Raw genomic sequence first — 17,029 nt, 5'->3', positions numbered from 1 at the left:
TTTATCCTCGCTTCCTCTTAATGTACCCGTGAGTGCGCGCGCGCGCGTGCGTGAGAGCGTGTGCGCGCGCGTGTGTGTGTGTGTGAGCGTGTGTGTGCGCGCGCGCGTCTGCTGACAGCTGACGCAGCCGGTCGCCCCTCAACCTCCTCGTTTCCTACCTCCTTAGTGACGTCACAAGCATTCACACGCCCCCCCCAGGCTTGCCGACCAATAAGAGAACAGAGTGGCGGACCGAAGCCGAGCCCGTGTATTTTTAGCTCCTGATCTAATCTGAATACTGTAATGGACGTGATCCATTCAGTACACGGTGTCTTCTTGTGTCATGTGAAGTGTGTGTGTGTGATGATTTGACATATTAATGATAAAGGTACAGACGATGTCAAAAGTTCACATACAAGCCCGAATCAGAAAAAGTTGGGACGGTATGGAAAATGTAGATCAAATGAAATGCAGTGGTCACGTTTTGTCTGCTCAACTTCATTTCATTTGTTAATGAACCTCGATTTCAGGCCTGCAACACATGGGACAGGGGCAATTTAGGGCTAGTAATGAGGTGAAACTAAATAATGATGCGATTCCAAACAGGTGATTGTAATCATGGTTTGGTACAAAAGCAGCATCCAGGAAAGGCTGAGTCTTTCTCCCTCTACAGTGCATAATATCATTACACCATTCAAAGAAATCGGGTGGAATTTCAGTGCGTAAAGGCCTGTGATCTTTGATCCCTCAGACGGCACTGCATCAAGAACCGCCACTCAACAATAGCTGATATAACCACATGGGTGAGGGATTACTTTGGCAAACTTTTGTCAAGCACTACAATACAGAGTTACATGCACAAATACCACTTAAAACTTTACTGTGCAAAAAAGAAGCCTTATGTTAACCATGTCCAGAAGCGGCGTCGACTTCTCTGGGCTTGGAGGCATCTAGGATGGACCATCACACAGTGGAAACGTATATTGTGGTCAGATGAATCAGAATTCCAGGTCTTTTGGTCCGGACACGCTGTGTGCTCCGGACCAAAGACAAAAAGGACCATCCAGACTGTTATCAGGAACAAGTCCAAAAGTCAGGGTCTGTCATGGTATGGGGCTGTGTGAGTGCCCTTGGCAAAGGTCAGTTACACTTCTGTGATGGCAGCATTAATGCAGAAAAGTACATTGAGATCTTAGAGAAACATGTGCTGCCTTCAAGACGTCGTCTTTTCCAAGGACGTCCATGCAGTTTTTAACAAGACGATGCAAAACCACATGCTGCACACATTACAAAGGCATGGCTGAGGAAGAAGAGGGTATGGGTACTGGACTGTCCTGCCTGCAGTCCTGATCTGTCCCTAATAGAGAATGTGTGGAGAATTTTGAAAGGAAAAATGTGACAACGACGACCCCGTACTGTCGCACATCTTAAGACGTGTTTGCAAAATAAAAGCTGAAACACTAAATCACTCGGTATCCTCGGTGCCAAAGCGTCTTTTAAGTGTGGTGAAAAGGAACGGCAACATTACAAAGTGGTAAATGCTTTACTGTCCCAAAATTTTTTTGGATTGCGTTGCAGGCCTGAAATGTTTTGTTGGTCCTCCTTTTGCTGCCAACACACTTCCCTGACTCGTCAAAGCATGGACACCACTAGACACCCGAAGGTGTGCTGTGGTATCCGGCACCAAGATGTTTGATCCATCTTTAACATGGGTCATACTTTAACAGGTAACTGCAATAAATATTACAAGAGCAAGTTGTATAGTTAAATATTTTAATAAAGAGTATGAAACACTAAATATAATCTATAGATAAAAGATCATCATTTATAAAGATTTAGAAATATAATTAGTAAAATATAACAAATGTCATTTCCCAACCACCCTTTATATTGTTAAACCTCACGTCAGAACATAAATTCACATCTGGTTTTGTGTTAACTTGACAAACAAGACCACACAGCATTCTTAAATATACACACATGAGCCAAAACATTAGGACCACCTGTTCGCTACATTGTTCAAACCCGCCAGTGACTCCACAAGACCTCTGAGAACATCTGTGGTATCTGATACTAGGATATTACCAGCAGGTCCTTTCGTTCTACAGTGTACCCTGGTGCCATCTCTTCTGTGAGTAAATAATGATGCACTCGTGCTCGGTTGTGTCCGTGAACTTGGAGAAAACAGGATTGGTCTGAGCAGTCAACCTTCTATTATTGAGAATGTCCAGTTCCAATAGCTGTGCCCCCAGTGCAGGTGCTTTTAGTGGTGGACAGGAGTAAGCATGGGCACTCTGACTGGTGAATTCTCTTGGATCTTTAACAGAACGTAGAAAGCAGTAGACACATATTAAGGCAGGTGTGTTTACCCCTTTGTTTATCACCTTTCCTATTAATGAGACTTTAATAGTTTGGGAACTGAGGACAATAATTGTTGCTTTCAGCAGCTTAACAGATTTTCAATAAGAGACAGAGCTGGACTGCAGGCAGGCCAGTCAAGCACACACACTACACCGATCAGCCATAACATTAAAATCCCCTCTTCGTTTCTACACTCACTGTCCATTTTATCAGCTCCACTTACCATATAGAAGCACTTTGTAGTTCTACAAATACTGACTGTAGTCCATCTGTTTCTCTGCATGCTTTGTTAGCCCCCTTTCATGCTGTTATTTAATGGTCAGGACTCTCCCAGGGCCACTAAAAAGCAGATATTATTTGGGTGGTGGATCATTCTCAGCACTGCAGTTACACTGACATGGTGGTGGTGTGTTAGTGTGTGTTGTGCTGGTATGAGTGGATAAGACACAGCAATGCTGATGAAGTTTTTAAACATCCCACTGTCACTGCTGGACTGAGAGTAAGTCCACCAACCAAAAACATCCAGCCAAAAGCGCCCTGTGATCACTGATGAAGGTCTACAAGATGATCAACTCAAACAGCAGTAATAGATGAGCGATCGACTCTGACTTTACATCTACAAGGTGGACCAACTAGGTAGGAGTGTCTAATAGAGTGGACACTGTATTTAAAAACTCCAGCAGCATTGCTGTGTCTGGCCCTGTGGGGGTCCTGACCATTGAAGAACAGGGTGAGAGCAGGCTAAATAAAGTATGTAGAGAAATAGATGGACTACAGTCAGTAATTGTAGAACTACAAAGTGCTTCTATATGGTAAGTGGAGCTGATAAAATGGACAGTGAGTGTAGAAACAAGGAGGTGGGTTTAATGTTATGGCTGATCAGTGTAATTCTGTGTATATTTTAGAGAACCTGCAGCTACATTTCTTTACCGCCAGATGGTGCCAAATATTCAAATTGGTCTGTTTTCTACCAGTTACGCAATGTATGTGCTTGCTTATCTGCATATGCTCTATAAAAACAGACAAACATGGGTTGTAAGAACCCAAACCAAAAAACATTGCAGCTATAGGGACTACTTAATTGAATTAATGGTCATAATGGGTCCGTCTGAAACCACAGGGCACAATGCTTGGTGCCAATGAAGTGCAGGGTATCGTGCATTCACTCATTAAGCCACAGCAGCCAATCAGAGGGCTTCTTTTCAAGAGACAAAAAGCAAACTAAAAACTAATAGAAAACTGTGACCAGATATGACCCATCCTCCAAGTCCAAGTACTAACTAAGCCTGATCCTGCTTAGCCTCTGAGCGGTTCTACAACCCCAAATCAGAAAAAGTTGGGACAGTATGGAAATGTAAATAAACCAAAAATGCAGCGTTCCTTACATTTACTTTGACTTTCATTTGATTGCAGACAGTTTGAATCCATTTGTTAATATACATCCATTTCTGCATTTCAGGCCTGCAACACATTCCAAAAAAAGTTTGGACGGCGGCAATTTAGAGCTAGTAATGAGGTGAAAAAACTAAATAATAATGTGATTCCGAACAGGTGATTGTAATCATGGTTTGGTACAAAAGCAGCATCCAGGAAAGGCTTTGAGTCTTTGATGAGCAAAGATGATCATAGGATCTCCAGTTTGTCAACAAATGCCTGAGAAAATGATTGAAATGTTTAAAAACAATGTACCTCAAAGAAAGATTGGAAGGGATTTAAATATTTCTCCCTCTACAGTGCATAATATCATTAAACGATTCAAGGAATCAGGAGGAATTTCAGTGCGTAAAGGCCAAGGACACAAGCTTAATCTGAACGCCCGTGATCTTCGATCCCTCAGACGGCACTGCATCAAGAACCGCCACTCAACAATAGCTGATATAACCACATGGGTGAGGGATTACTTTGGCAAACCTTTGTCAAGCACTACAATACAGAGTTACATGCACAAATACCACTTAAAACTTTACTGTGCAAAAAAAGAAGCCTTATGTTAACCATGTCCAAAAGCGGCGTCGACTTCTCTGGGCTCAGAGGCATCTAGGATGGACCATCACACAGTGGAAACGTGTATTGTGGTCAGATGAATCAGCATTCCAGGTCTTTTTTGGAAAAAATGGACGCCGTGTGCTCTGGACCAAAGACGAAAAGGACCTGCAGTCCTGAAAGGTCCCCAATAGAGAACGTGTGGAGAATTTTAGAACAAAAAATGCGACAACGACGGCAAAATAAAACCTGAAACATGAAATCACTTGGTATCCTCAGTGCCAAAACAGCTTTTAAGTGTGGTGAAAAGGAATGGCAACATTACAAAGTGGTAACTGCTTTACTGTCCCAACTTTATATGGAATGTGTTGCAGGCCTGAAATGCAGGAATGGATGTTTATTATTTGCATTTTCTGATTTGGGGTTGTATAAGTGGTATGTCCATAAGTGAAAATATTTTAGGCATAGACAAAAAAATTCATCTGTATCGTGTTTTCACTGCCAAAACCTTATTACTACTGTGTGTGTGTATATACTTTTGTGCCAAGTCTGAAGAATTTTGCTTTCCAACAGCAAAATTAAGTTAAATTACGTTCACATTGTAGGAATAACAATCACATATGTTTTGAAGCCATAACTGGTTATTAAATGAGTGGTACGTGTTCATTAGATTTCAATCTATCTAGTGTCTACACCAGGGGTGCCCATACTTTCGTGGCTCGAGATCTACTATTTCAGTCGACAGGTCATCACGATCTACTTCTTAAGGTTGGCCTCATCATATTTTAATGTGCTTCAGTTGACTATACTGATATTCAACATTACAGAGCAAACGACTGAACGGTGTCAGCCAGGTTTATGTAGTTTGGACAATAGCTGCTGATGCCAAGTCTCAAGTAGCTTTCAAGTGATCATCAGTAAGGGTGGACCCATATTTAGACTTCATTATTAAGTTGATTCAAAAATGCTGTCAAATATGTGGCACATTTGGGCCGCTCAGGTGGCGCAGAGGTAAAACACACGCTGGAACCAAAGATGGGATCTCGAATACATCGTATCGAGTCTCAGCTCTGCCTGCCGGCTGGGCTGAGCGGCCACACGAACAACGTTTGGCCCGTTGTTCAGATAGGGGTGAGATTAAGCCGGATAAGGATCAGGACTAACGCAACTATGACCTCTGCTGGCTGATCGATGGCGCCTGCACAGAGACGGGGAAAAGAGTGCTGTCAGGGTGTGTCTCTCCGTACACAGTGCTGATCCGCATTGCACTCGTCAAAGTGTAGGTGACAAAATGCATACGGTTGCTGCCCACGTGTCGGAGGGGGCGTGGGTTAGCTTCGTTCTCCTTAATCAGAACCGGGATCGGCATTGGTGGAGAGGAAGCATGGCGCAATCGGGCATATGGACGCACTAAAAGGGAGAAAAAGGGAAAAAAATGCATTAAAAAAATATGTGGCACATTTTCTTATGTTTGGCAAGTTCCAAAATTGTCCAGCAGAGACCCTGGATTTCATATGAATGTCAGATGTAGGGTTAAAATTTCTCCGTCAGACTTCTTCCGTCTCCGCAGTGTTCTCACCCGGATCAAACCGGTGTCTTTGTGCTTGGTTGTGCACTCATCTTCACAGTGTAGGTCACAAAAGAAAAAAAAATGCAAAAATGACACAAACTGGCTACTGATGAATTAAAATTTTCTAGATTCGCAATGCTTTAGGCAGGCTAAGGCGTAGCTATGGTGACAAACTGCAAATTAAAGAAACAGTGGCCACATTTCACGTCAATCACGATGACCTGTTTAAATGAGGCGCGATCTACCAGCGTGCACTGTGCGATCGACTGGTAGATTGCGATCGATGTATTGGGCACCCCTGATACTTTGTTTTCCACTATATATTAAACACAGAGAATTAGCTGATAGTCTTTGCTAGATTGGTGCACCGAGTTAAACAGTGGTTAGATATTGTCGAGAAGAGAGATGCCAGCAGTGTGGTATTTCTCACAGAATGTTTAGTTGTGCGCGAAAACTATATATATACACCGATCAGCCATAACATTAAAACCACCTCCTTGTTTCCACACTCACTGTCCATTTTATCAGCTCCACTTACCATATAGAAGCACTTTGTAGTTCTACAATTACTGACTGTAGTCCATCTGTTTCTCTACATACAGTGTATCACAAAAGTGAGTACACCCCTCACATTTCTGCAGATATTTAAGTATATCTTTTCATGGGACAACACTGACAAAATGACACTTTGACACAATGAAAAGTAGTCTGTGTGCAGCTTATATAACAGTGTAAATTTATTCTTGCCTCAAAATAACTCAATATACAGCCATTAATGTCTAAACCACTGGCAACAAAAGTGAGTACACCCCTTAGTGAAAGTTCCTGAAGTGTCAATATTTTGTGTGGCCACCATTATTTCCCAGAACTGCCTTAACTCTCCTGGGCATGGAGTTTACCAGAGCTTCACAGGTTGCCACTGGAATGCTTTTCCACTCCTCCATGACGACATCACGGAGCTGGCGGATATTCGAGACTTTGCGCTCCTCCACCTTCCGCTTGAGGATGCCCCAAAGATGTTCTATTGGGTTTAGGTCTGGAGACATGCTTGGCCAGTCCATCACCTTTACCCTCAGCCTCTTCAATAAAGCAGTGGTCGTCTTAGAGGTGTGTTTGGGGTCATTATCATGCTGGAACACTGCCCTGCGACCCAGTTTCCGGAGGGAGGGGATCATGCTCTGCTTCAGTATTTCACAGTACATATTGGAGTTCATGTGTCCCTCAATGAAATGTAACTCCCCAACACCTGCTGCACTCATGCAGCCCCAGACCATGGCATTCCCACCACCATGCTTGACTGTAGGCATGACACACTTATCTTTGTACTCCTCACCTGATTGCCGCCACACATGCTTGAGACCATCTGAACCAAATAAATTAATCTTGGTCTCATCAGACCATAGGACATGGTTCCAGTAATCCATGTCCTTTGTTGACATGTCTTCAGCAAACTGTTTGCGGGCTTTTTTGTGTAGAGACTTCAGAAGAGGCTTCCTTCTGGGGTGACAGCCATGCAGACCAATTTGATGTAGTGTGCGGCGTATGGTCTGAGCACTGACAGGCTGACCCCCCACCTTTTCAATCTCTGCAGCAACGCTGACAGCACTCCTGCGCCTATCTTTCAAAGACAGCAGTTGGATGTGACGCTGAGCACGTGCACTCAGCTTCTTTGGACGACCAACGCGAGGTCTGTTCTGAGTGGACCCTGCTCTTTTAAAACGCTGGATGATCTTGGCCACTGTGCTGCAGCTCAGTTTCAGGGTGTTGGCAATCTTCTTGTAACCTTGGCCATCTTCATGTAGTGCAACAATTCGTCTTTTAAGATCCTCAGAGAGTTCTTTGCCATGAGGTGCCATGTTGGAACTTTCAGTGACCAGTATGAGAGAGTGTGAGAGCTGTACTACTAAATTGAACACACCTGCTCCCTATGCACACCTGAGACCTAGTAACACTAACAAATCACATGACATTTTGGAGGGAAAATGACAAGCAGTGCTCAATTTGGACATTTAGGGGTGTAGTCTCTTAGGGGTGTACTCACTTTTGTTGCAGGTGGTTTAGACATTAATGGCTGTATATTGAGTTATTTTGAGGGAAGAATAAATTTACACTGTTATATAAGCTGCACACAGACTACTTTTCATTGTGTCAAAGTGTCATTTTGTCAGTGTTGTCCCATGAAAAGATATACTTAAATATCTGCAGAAATGTGAGGGGTGTACTCACTTTTGTGATACACTGTACCTTTTTAACCTGCTTTCACCCTGTTCTTCAATGGTCAGGACCCCCACAGGACCACTACAGAGCAGGTATTATTAAGGTGGTGGATCGGTGTGTTAGTGTGTGTTGTGCTGGTATGAGTGGATCAGACACAGCAATGCTGATGGAGTTTTTAAACACCTCACTGTCACTGCTGGACTGAAAATAGTCCACCAACCAAAAATATCCAGCCAACAGCGCCCCGTGGGCAGCGTCCTGTGACCACTGATGAAGGTCTAGAAGATGACCAATTCAAACAGCAGCAATAGATGAGCGATCGTCTCTGACTTTACATCTACAAGGTGGACCAACTAGGTAGGAGTGTCTAATAGAGTGGACAGTGAGTGGACACGGTATTTAAAAACTCCAGCAGCGCTGCTGTGTCTGATCCACTCATACCAGCACAACACACACTAACACACCACCACCATGTCAGTGTCTCTGCAGAGCTGAGAATGATCCACCACCTAAATAATACCTGCTCTGTGGTGGTCCTGTGGGGGTCCTGACCATTGAAGAACAGCGTGAAAGGGGGCTAACAAAGCATGCAGAGAAACAGATGGACTACAGTCAGTAATTGTAGAACTACAAAGTGCTTCTATATGGTAAGTGGAGCCGATAAAATAGACAGTGAGTGTAGAAACAAGGAGGTGGTTTTAATATTATGGCTGATCGGTATATATATATAGATGGCTCTTACCCACAGACTAAACCAGAGGCACTTGTGAAGAGGATATTTAGAACAAAAGAACAAATCAGTCCTCAGTCCAGGTTAATGTCCCAGCGGTCTGTCATCATAGGTGCTGTATCTCTTAACGTGAATGCGACGCACCCGCTCTCTCAGCTCCACAGTCTCGTCCTCTTCACTGTGTGAGCAGCAGTGGGCTCTGCGGCGTGTAGCCTCCAGTAAAGAGTTATCCGGAACCGGTAGCGTCTCGTAGAGCAGAGCGTTTAGCGTCTCCTCGTAGATCCTCGCCTCGGGAAACTCCACCTAGAACGGATCACAGGAGACTCACGTTTATGCTGTTTATAATCAATATAGACACATGTTATTTAACTAACATGTAATTTAACATAATGTTGGCATGACCAAGTGTCACTCCAGTTCACCCAAACAGCAGCAACCTCAGGTAACCTTAAACATGACCGATTCTTGGGGCGCCTAGGTGGCAGAGCGAGATATTCCGCTGGCACATCAGCACTGGGATTCTGAACTCCCTGAGCTTTGACAATTGGCGGTGTCTGCAGCAGACAAAATTGGGAAAAGACTGTACTACAAAGGGGGTGTGGTCTTCAACACTGTGTGGCCTGAGGCGCCTGTACAGAAGTGGAGGAACGCAGAGTGTGTTACTTTTCCTGTGTGAGACTGGCCTTATGCGTGACTAAGAGGGGGTCGGTGGACTGCGCACACGTCGGAGGGAGCATGTGTCAGGTGAATATACAGAGCAATAGTCAGTACACAGCAGTGCAATACTAATTGGTTACATTAAATTGGGAGAAAAAAAGGACTACTAAACTACAAATATTCAGACATGCCATTTAAAAATGCCCCATGTCACCCTGCTATGACATAATGGCAGGTCATTTGGGCACCTGCTAGTTGATTGATGACCTGAAAAGAGCAGGAAGAACAGTTACTCAAAAACCAAAACTGTACCACATCTGTCTTTGCAAACACATCAGAACACATCTGGAACAATGTCCTCTGATCAGACAAAACAAAAAACAAGAATCTCTGGCAATTATTTGGATCATGTTCCGAAATAGATGGGTTATGGGTAGGATCCCAGGAACACAGTATACGAAGTATGGTGGTGGAAGCATGAACATACATAAAAGGATGTTTTCTACCCACTTTACATGCTAGCAAAAAAAATAAAATAAAAATGAACTGATGCCTTAGGAGGGCAGCACGGTGGCTCAGTGTGTAGCACTGTCGCCTCACAGCAAGAAGGTCCTGGGTTCGATCCCCAGACGGGGCGGAGTTTGCCTGTTCTCCCCGTGTCTGCGTGGGTTTCCTCCCACAGTCCAGAAACATGCAGTTAATTGGAGACACTGAATTGCCCTATAGGTGAATGGGTGTGTGATGGACTGGTGCCCTGTCCAGGGTGTTACTGTGTGCCTTGCGCCCATTGAAAAGCTGGGATAGGCTCCAGCCCCCCCCCCCCCCCACCCCACCCCACCCCACCCCACCCTTATTGGATAAGTGGTTAAGACAGTGAGTGAGTGAGTGAGTGAGTGATGCCTTAGGACTTATGACAAGATTATTAAACGTTTATTCCCATCAGCCAAGAAATTAAATCTAGACCGAAGGTCGGTGTTTCAAAAAGATCTGGAACATAAAGCACACTTGTACCTACCTTGGTCTGCTTTTTCTCAGTAGCGTAGACGATGGACGTGCAGCAAACCTCCGCTAACTTGCGGCCCTGTCCGTAGAAAGACCAGCAGCAGATCTCGTCGCCAATCACGTCCTTGATGAACAGCACGCGTCGGTTGTAGCTCAGTGAGAGCTTCTCGAAGAGTTCAATGTTCTTCAGTAAGTTGTCATCAGAGTTGCTTCCAGGAAACAAATTACAATACACAGATTATGAATTCGCTCACGAAGGATCTCTCGCATCTTAACATGTAATATCTTCAAAATGTTTCGGATTATTTGTATTTACCTGGTGTAGGAATATTTATTGTTGCCTCGATTATAAAGTAACTTTACAACAGGCTGTAACAGAAAAATCAGAATCAGTTTTATTCGTCAGGTACGTTTACACACTAGGAATTTGTTCCCGGCAGTTGGCAGCTCTCTACAATATACAAACAATACAGTATACAGACAAAACAGTATAATATATACAGTATAATATATACAATATATACAGCAGAAAAAAACTGACTGTAGTCCATCTGTTTCTCTACATACTGTTTTAGCCCGCTTTCACTCTGTTCTTCAATAGTCAGGACCCCCACAGGACCACCACAGAGCAGGTATTATTTGGGTGGTGGATCATTCTCAGTAACAATGACATGGTGGTGTTATTGTGTGTTGTGCTGGTATGAGTGGATCAAACACAGCAGCACTGCTGGAGTTTTCAAATACCGTGTCCACTCACAGTCCACTCCTATGTAGTTGGTCCACCTTGTACATTTAAAGTCGGAGACGATCGTTCATCTGTTGCTGCTGTTTGAGTTGGTCGTCTTCTAGACCTTCATCAGTGGTCACAGGACGCTGCCCATGGCGCGCTGTTGGCTGAATATTTTTGGTTGGTGGACTATTCTCAGTCCAGCACTGACAGTGAGGTGTTTAAAAACTGCAGCAGCGCTGCTGTGTCTGATCCACTCATACCAGCACAACACACACTAACACACCACCACCATGTCAGTGTCACTGCAGTGCTGAGAATGATCCACCACCTAAATAATACCTGCTCTGTGGGGGGTCCTGACCATTGAAGAACAGCATGAAAGGGGGCTAACAAAGCATGCAGAGAAACAGATGGACTACAGTCAGTAATTGTAGAACTACAAAGAGCTTCTATATGGTAAGTGGAGCTGATAAAATGGACAGTGAGTGTGGAAACAAGAAGGTGGTTTTAATGTTGTGGCTGATCGGTGTACAACAATGATTTTGAGCATTATGAACAGCATTTTACCCTTGTACATCCTTGTATTACCCTCTCTTCTTCTTTTGGAGACGTGATGACTGGAATGACACACAGAGCTTTCTGTTTATTATCCTGCAAATCAAAAAGAAAGCTCGTCAACACAGGCAGCTGAAAATACTAAAATATTTAATATTAAAGGTCCAACAAGATTCCAAAAATACAAAAATCTTTGTATTGTTTGTCATGCGTCCACATACGTTTGGCCGGCCATGTAATGTATTACCAGGAAAGCATCTACAACGAGCTTGTTACCCAATTACCCTCATCCTCAACTTCTGGCACACCCAATGACTGGCTTTTTATTTTGGGAAGAAAGAAAAAAAGCTGCTTCAACTTCTTATACAAGTGTTGACTCAATAAATTGGCAAGGTGAAATAAGCCAGTGATAAATCGAAAGACGACTATTTATTTTCTATTCATATGAATTTATTTACATTTTTGGCATTTAGCAGACGCTTTAATCCAAAGCGACTTACAGTATACAGTCTAAGCAATTGAGGCTCAAGGGCCCAAACAGCAGCAACCTGGCAACCTTTCGATTACTAGTCCAGTACCTTAACCACTAGGCTACAACTTGCCCCATTTATTAGAATTCATTTTCACTTAAAGAAAGGATTGCAGCAGCATTGTGTGTGGGCCTTACCAATATACTGATATAGAGATGGAAAAAATATAATTAAACAAATCCTACTCACTAGTTTTGTGTAATGTAAGGATCAGTCTGTGTTCAGTGTTCCTATCAGTTGTTAATAGGGCAGTAATATTTTAGAATTTACCCCCCTTCCTTCACCAATGTTCAGTTCATGGCTATGGCCTTGGGCATGTGAGAGTGTAGCCAATGAGTGACTCAAGAGTGTCACATTTGAATAAACATTATGCATAAATTGCTAGTAAATATGCTTTTTTTTTTAAAATGTTTAAAGTGTCCTCGCAATACAGCTATGATAAAATAATACAATAATACAACCAACAGTTAATCATAATGTAATGAAGTCTTAATAAACTGTGTTTGGTCCTGATGAAAAACAACTATGAACTTTGGTTATTAACCCACTAACAATGGAAACATGTAACTGTATTTGAAAATATAAAGAAGATTTATTAATTAATTTATTAATTTGTGAGGTCCATACACTGATGTTGGACGAGAAGGCCTGGCTCGCAGTCTCCGCTCTAATTCATCTCAAAGGTGTTCTATCGGGTTGAGGTCAGGACTCTGTGCAGGCCAGTCAAGTTCTTCCACACCAAACTGGCTCATCCACGTCTTTATGGACCTTGCTTTGTGCACTGGTGCGCAGTCATGTTGGCACAGGAAGGGGCCATCCCCAAACTGTTCCCACAAAGTTGGGAGCATGAAATTGTCCAAAATCTCTTTGTATGCTTAAGCATTAAGAGTTCCTTTCACTGGAACTAAGCATTGCGCTTGGTGATGTAAGGCTTGGATGCAGCTGCTCGGCCATGGAAACCCATCCCATGAAGCTCTCTACACGCTGTTCTTGAGCTAATCTGAAGGCCACATGAAGTTTGGAGGTCTGTAGTGAATGACTTTGCAGAAAGTTGCCGACCTCTGCTCACTATGCGCCTCAGCATCCGCTGACCTCGTCATTTTACGTGGCTACCACTTCATGACTGAGTTGCTATCGTTCCCAATCGCTTCCACTTTGTTATAATACCTCTGACAGTTAACTGTGGTATATTTAGTAGCGAGGAAATTTCATGACTGGACTTGTTGCACAGGTGGCATCCTATCACGGTACCACGCTGGAATTCACTGAGCTCCTGAGAGCGACCCATTCTTCACTAATGTTTGTAGAAGCAGTCTGCATGCCTAGGTGCTTGGTTTTATACACCTGTGGCCATGGAAGTGATCGGAACACCTGAATTTAATTATTTGGATGGGTGAGTGAATACTTTTGGCAATACAGTGTATGACAGCTTGACCCCACATAAACTTCCCAAAGCTTTCCTGACCTGAAGTGCATGTTGACACAAGTCCATCAGCCCCTGGATCTGATAGTACTTTGCCTCAGCCAGGAGTTCCATGATGCCCTGCTTGCTCTTGGGCAAGGTTTCAACTCCGTCGCGCAGGTAGCTGAGGATCAGACCAAAGTGTTTCCCGCAGCGGTCGATCAAAATCCAACCTAGGAGAAACAGGACAAGTTTAGGCTGAATACACTACATGGACAAAAGTATTGGGACACCCCTTTGAATTTTTTATTTCATGTGTTTCAGTCACAACAACAGCGCAATAATATTTTTTTCTATTTTTGCATTTTACCCCATTCTTCTCCCAATTTAGCATAGTCAAGCTGCTGCTGGGGACGCCCAGTGATGCCCAAGGAGGGGGTAACTTGACTGACACTCTCCCTCCAATGCGTGTGCAATCTACTGATCCCTTCTTATACCCACACATCGGTGGATTTGTGCATACAGAGAGCCACGCCCCCACCTCTGCGCTCCTCCTCCAACCAGGTTCCTTTCACAGCCCCACCCCTCTGTTCAATCCGGTCATTTCCCACCCTAGCAAACTGGTAGGTCAATTTGTCTGCTGCAGGCATTAGGCAAAAAACTGCGGTTATGTAATCACAGTAATCGCTGTCTAAGTCTAAGTAGTGCGTCTGAATAACATGTCTTATAAGTCAATGACTATTTAGAATCCTTTCTACTTAGGCAGCTGCCTATGTAGGCAGTAGACATCAAGGCAGCTCACTAGGTTTTAAACAGACCCACCGTGTGTGTTTGATGGCATCTTCTTGGCATGCCATAAAGACGAAGTGTTTTCATGAACGTTGTTTTTGTTAGACTGGCCCAACCAGTTTAAAGTGACAGCACCAAAATAACAGATGCGTTTACTAAACATTAACACTTAACAACCAACGTTGTAGATCTCATCAATTAATTTACCCTCTTTGTCGGTGAAGACCTCGGTCTTGCCGCTAAACATGGATTTGAGCAACGTGTCGTGCTGCGTCAGCACTTGTACGGTGGAATAGTAGAGCGCTCCACCCACGTTGAGGCGGACATATTTGCCTCCGGCTCTACCTCGCTGGCCGGGGCTGGTGGTCTTGGGACAGAGAACCGAAGAGGAGACCGGGAGGATGGGGTCGGCCTGGGGCCGAAGTGGGTGCAGGCAGCTCTCTCCCGACATGTCCCTCTGAAGGTAGATGACCACCCTGCACACAGTAGGTTTGATGTTCTCCGCCGTGGTGAACGCCACTGGAGAAGCTTCCAATGCAAACGAAGTCCACTGCTTCACATAGCTGCGAACAGTGTAAAGAGATTAGAACATATAAATGCCAATGCTGGGTATAACGATACTGAACAGCAGGATATACTGTATGTCATACTATACTACTAAAAAAGTGATGCATGGCAGCATGGTACCTAACACTAGTTAGTATAGATGTACATCATGTACATCTACATTTTCAGCATTCGGCAGACGCTTTTATCCAAAGCAGCTTACAGTACTTTGACAGTATACACTGATCAGCCATAATGCGGTATCGCAGGTCCTTCCTTCCTGCGGCTGTTAGACTGTATAACCAGCACTGTTCCAGAAAGATCACACACACTTTAAATCATTCATAACAATGTGCAACTTTCCCCATGTGAAATTATTACAGTGCAATATTTTTCCCAAGTGCAATTATTTGTAATCGTTTGTAAATATTTTTCTGACTTTTTTATTATTATTATTATTGTTACACATTGTACTTCTTATTGTCTATTTTTTGTACTGAGTGCTTTACTATCCCTTCGCTGCTGCAACAATGTGAATTTTTTTAACAGGATTGAAGGATTATCTTATCTTATTAAAACCACCTCCTTGTTTCTACATTCACTGTGCATTTTATCAGCTACCCTGTAGAAGCACTTTGTAGTTCTGCAGTTACTAACTGTAGTCCATCTATTTCTCTGCATCCCTTTTTAGCCTGCTTTCACTCTGTTCTTTAATGGTCAGGACCCCCACAGGACCACCACATTGGTGGGTCATTCTCAGCACTGCAGTGACACTGACATGGTGGTGGTATGTTAGTGTGTGTTGTGCTGGTATGAGTGGATAAGACACAGCAGCACTGACGGAGTTTTTAAACACCTCTCTGTTCCTGCTGGACTGACAATAGTCCACCAACCAAAAATATCCAACCAACAGCGCCCGATGGGTAGCGTCCTGTGACCACTGATGAGGATCTAGAAGATGACCAACTCAAACAGCAGCAATAGATGAGTGACCGTCTCTGACTTGTACATCTACAAGGTGGACCAACTAGGTAGGAAACTCCAGCAGGTAAAAACTCCAGCAGCACAACACACACTAACACATCACCACCATGTCAGTGTCACTGCAGTACTGAGAATGATCCACCACCTAAATAATACCTACTCTGTGGTGGTCCTGACCATTGAAGAACAGGGTGAAAGCAGGCTAAAAAGGTATGTAGAGAAACAGATGGACTACAGGCAGTAATTGTAGAACTACAAAGTCCTTCTATATGGTAAGTGGAGCTGATAAAATGGACAGTGAGTGTAGAAACAAGGAGGTGGTTTTAATGTTATGGCTGAGCGGTGTATAAACTGTCTTAACTGTAGCTCTTAGCTAGACCTAAACACAAGTTCAACTTTTGTAAAAAGTTATATAAAAGTTATATTAAAACAATTCAGCCCCTTTTAGTCTATAGAATAAATACCTAAATAATAAAGAGCTGCATTTTTCATCATAACTACAATATTGTGTACAAACGACTAGCAGACGACTAGCAGCTAACGTTAGCAAAACTCAAAATGTAAACACTGACCTGTAAAGTTATTAAGTTGATCTTTTCCGCTCAAGTGTTCATTTTCAACAACAAATTTATATATTTAAAAGTATTAAAAAGCACTACTGACTAATATTATAACACATTTTGTAAAAACAAAACGACTTTTCGCTGTTAAAACACGTTTGACGCTTTCACTTGTTCTGTGTAAAATGGCATTAAGTTAGAAATGCCTTGCTGCCCTCTACTGAGTACAGCTGCCACAAATCTAGTCATGTAAATATACTGCCACCAAGAGGGACTGAAATATACTGTATCTCAAAAAAAACTACTGTAATAATAAATTCATTTTAATAAGAAGAAAAATATCGATTGAATAATGTGGACGTATCTTAAAACATGCTCACAATATTAGGGCCACTGTAAAAAATATTTTTAAGTTTTGATTTCGAGAATAAAGT

At 43.1% G+C, this 17,029-nt stretch overlaps 1 protein-coding gene across 1 annotated transcript; it reads right to left on the bottom strand.

Annotated features, from left to right (window-relative positions):
* Positions 1 to 8,787: 8,787 nt before the first annotated feature.
* On the bottom strand, positions 8,788 to 15,024 carry tnfaip1 (tumor necrosis factor, alpha-induced protein 1 (endothelial)). The gene is made up of 6 exons (XM_063016858.1): positions 14,713 to 15,024; positions 13,780 to 13,949; positions 11,797 to 11,880; positions 10,816 to 10,868; positions 10,513 to 10,708; positions 8,788 to 9,143 (listed from the first exon to the last, which is right to left on the bottom strand). The coding sequence occupies exons 1-6, from the start codon at positions 14,954 to 14,956 to the stop codon at positions 8,925 to 8,927; spliced, it is 966 nt and encodes a 321-aa protein (XP_062872928.1). The 5' UTR covers positions 14,957 to 15,024; the 3' UTR covers positions 8,788 to 8,924.
* Positions 15,025 to 17,029: the final 2,005 nt, after the last annotated feature.

The sequence above is a fragment of the Trichomycterus rosablanca genome, chromosome 20 (assembly GCF_030014385.1).
Source record: "Trichomycterus rosablanca isolate fTriRos1 chromosome 20, fTriRos1.hap1, whole genome shotgun sequence".
NCBI classification, from domain to species: domain Eukaryota; kingdom Metazoa; phylum Chordata; class Actinopteri; order Siluriformes; family Trichomycteridae; genus Trichomycterus; species Trichomycterus rosablanca.
Note: the sequence above shows the minus strand (reverse complement) of the source record. Positions and strands in the feature narration are given on the sequence as shown.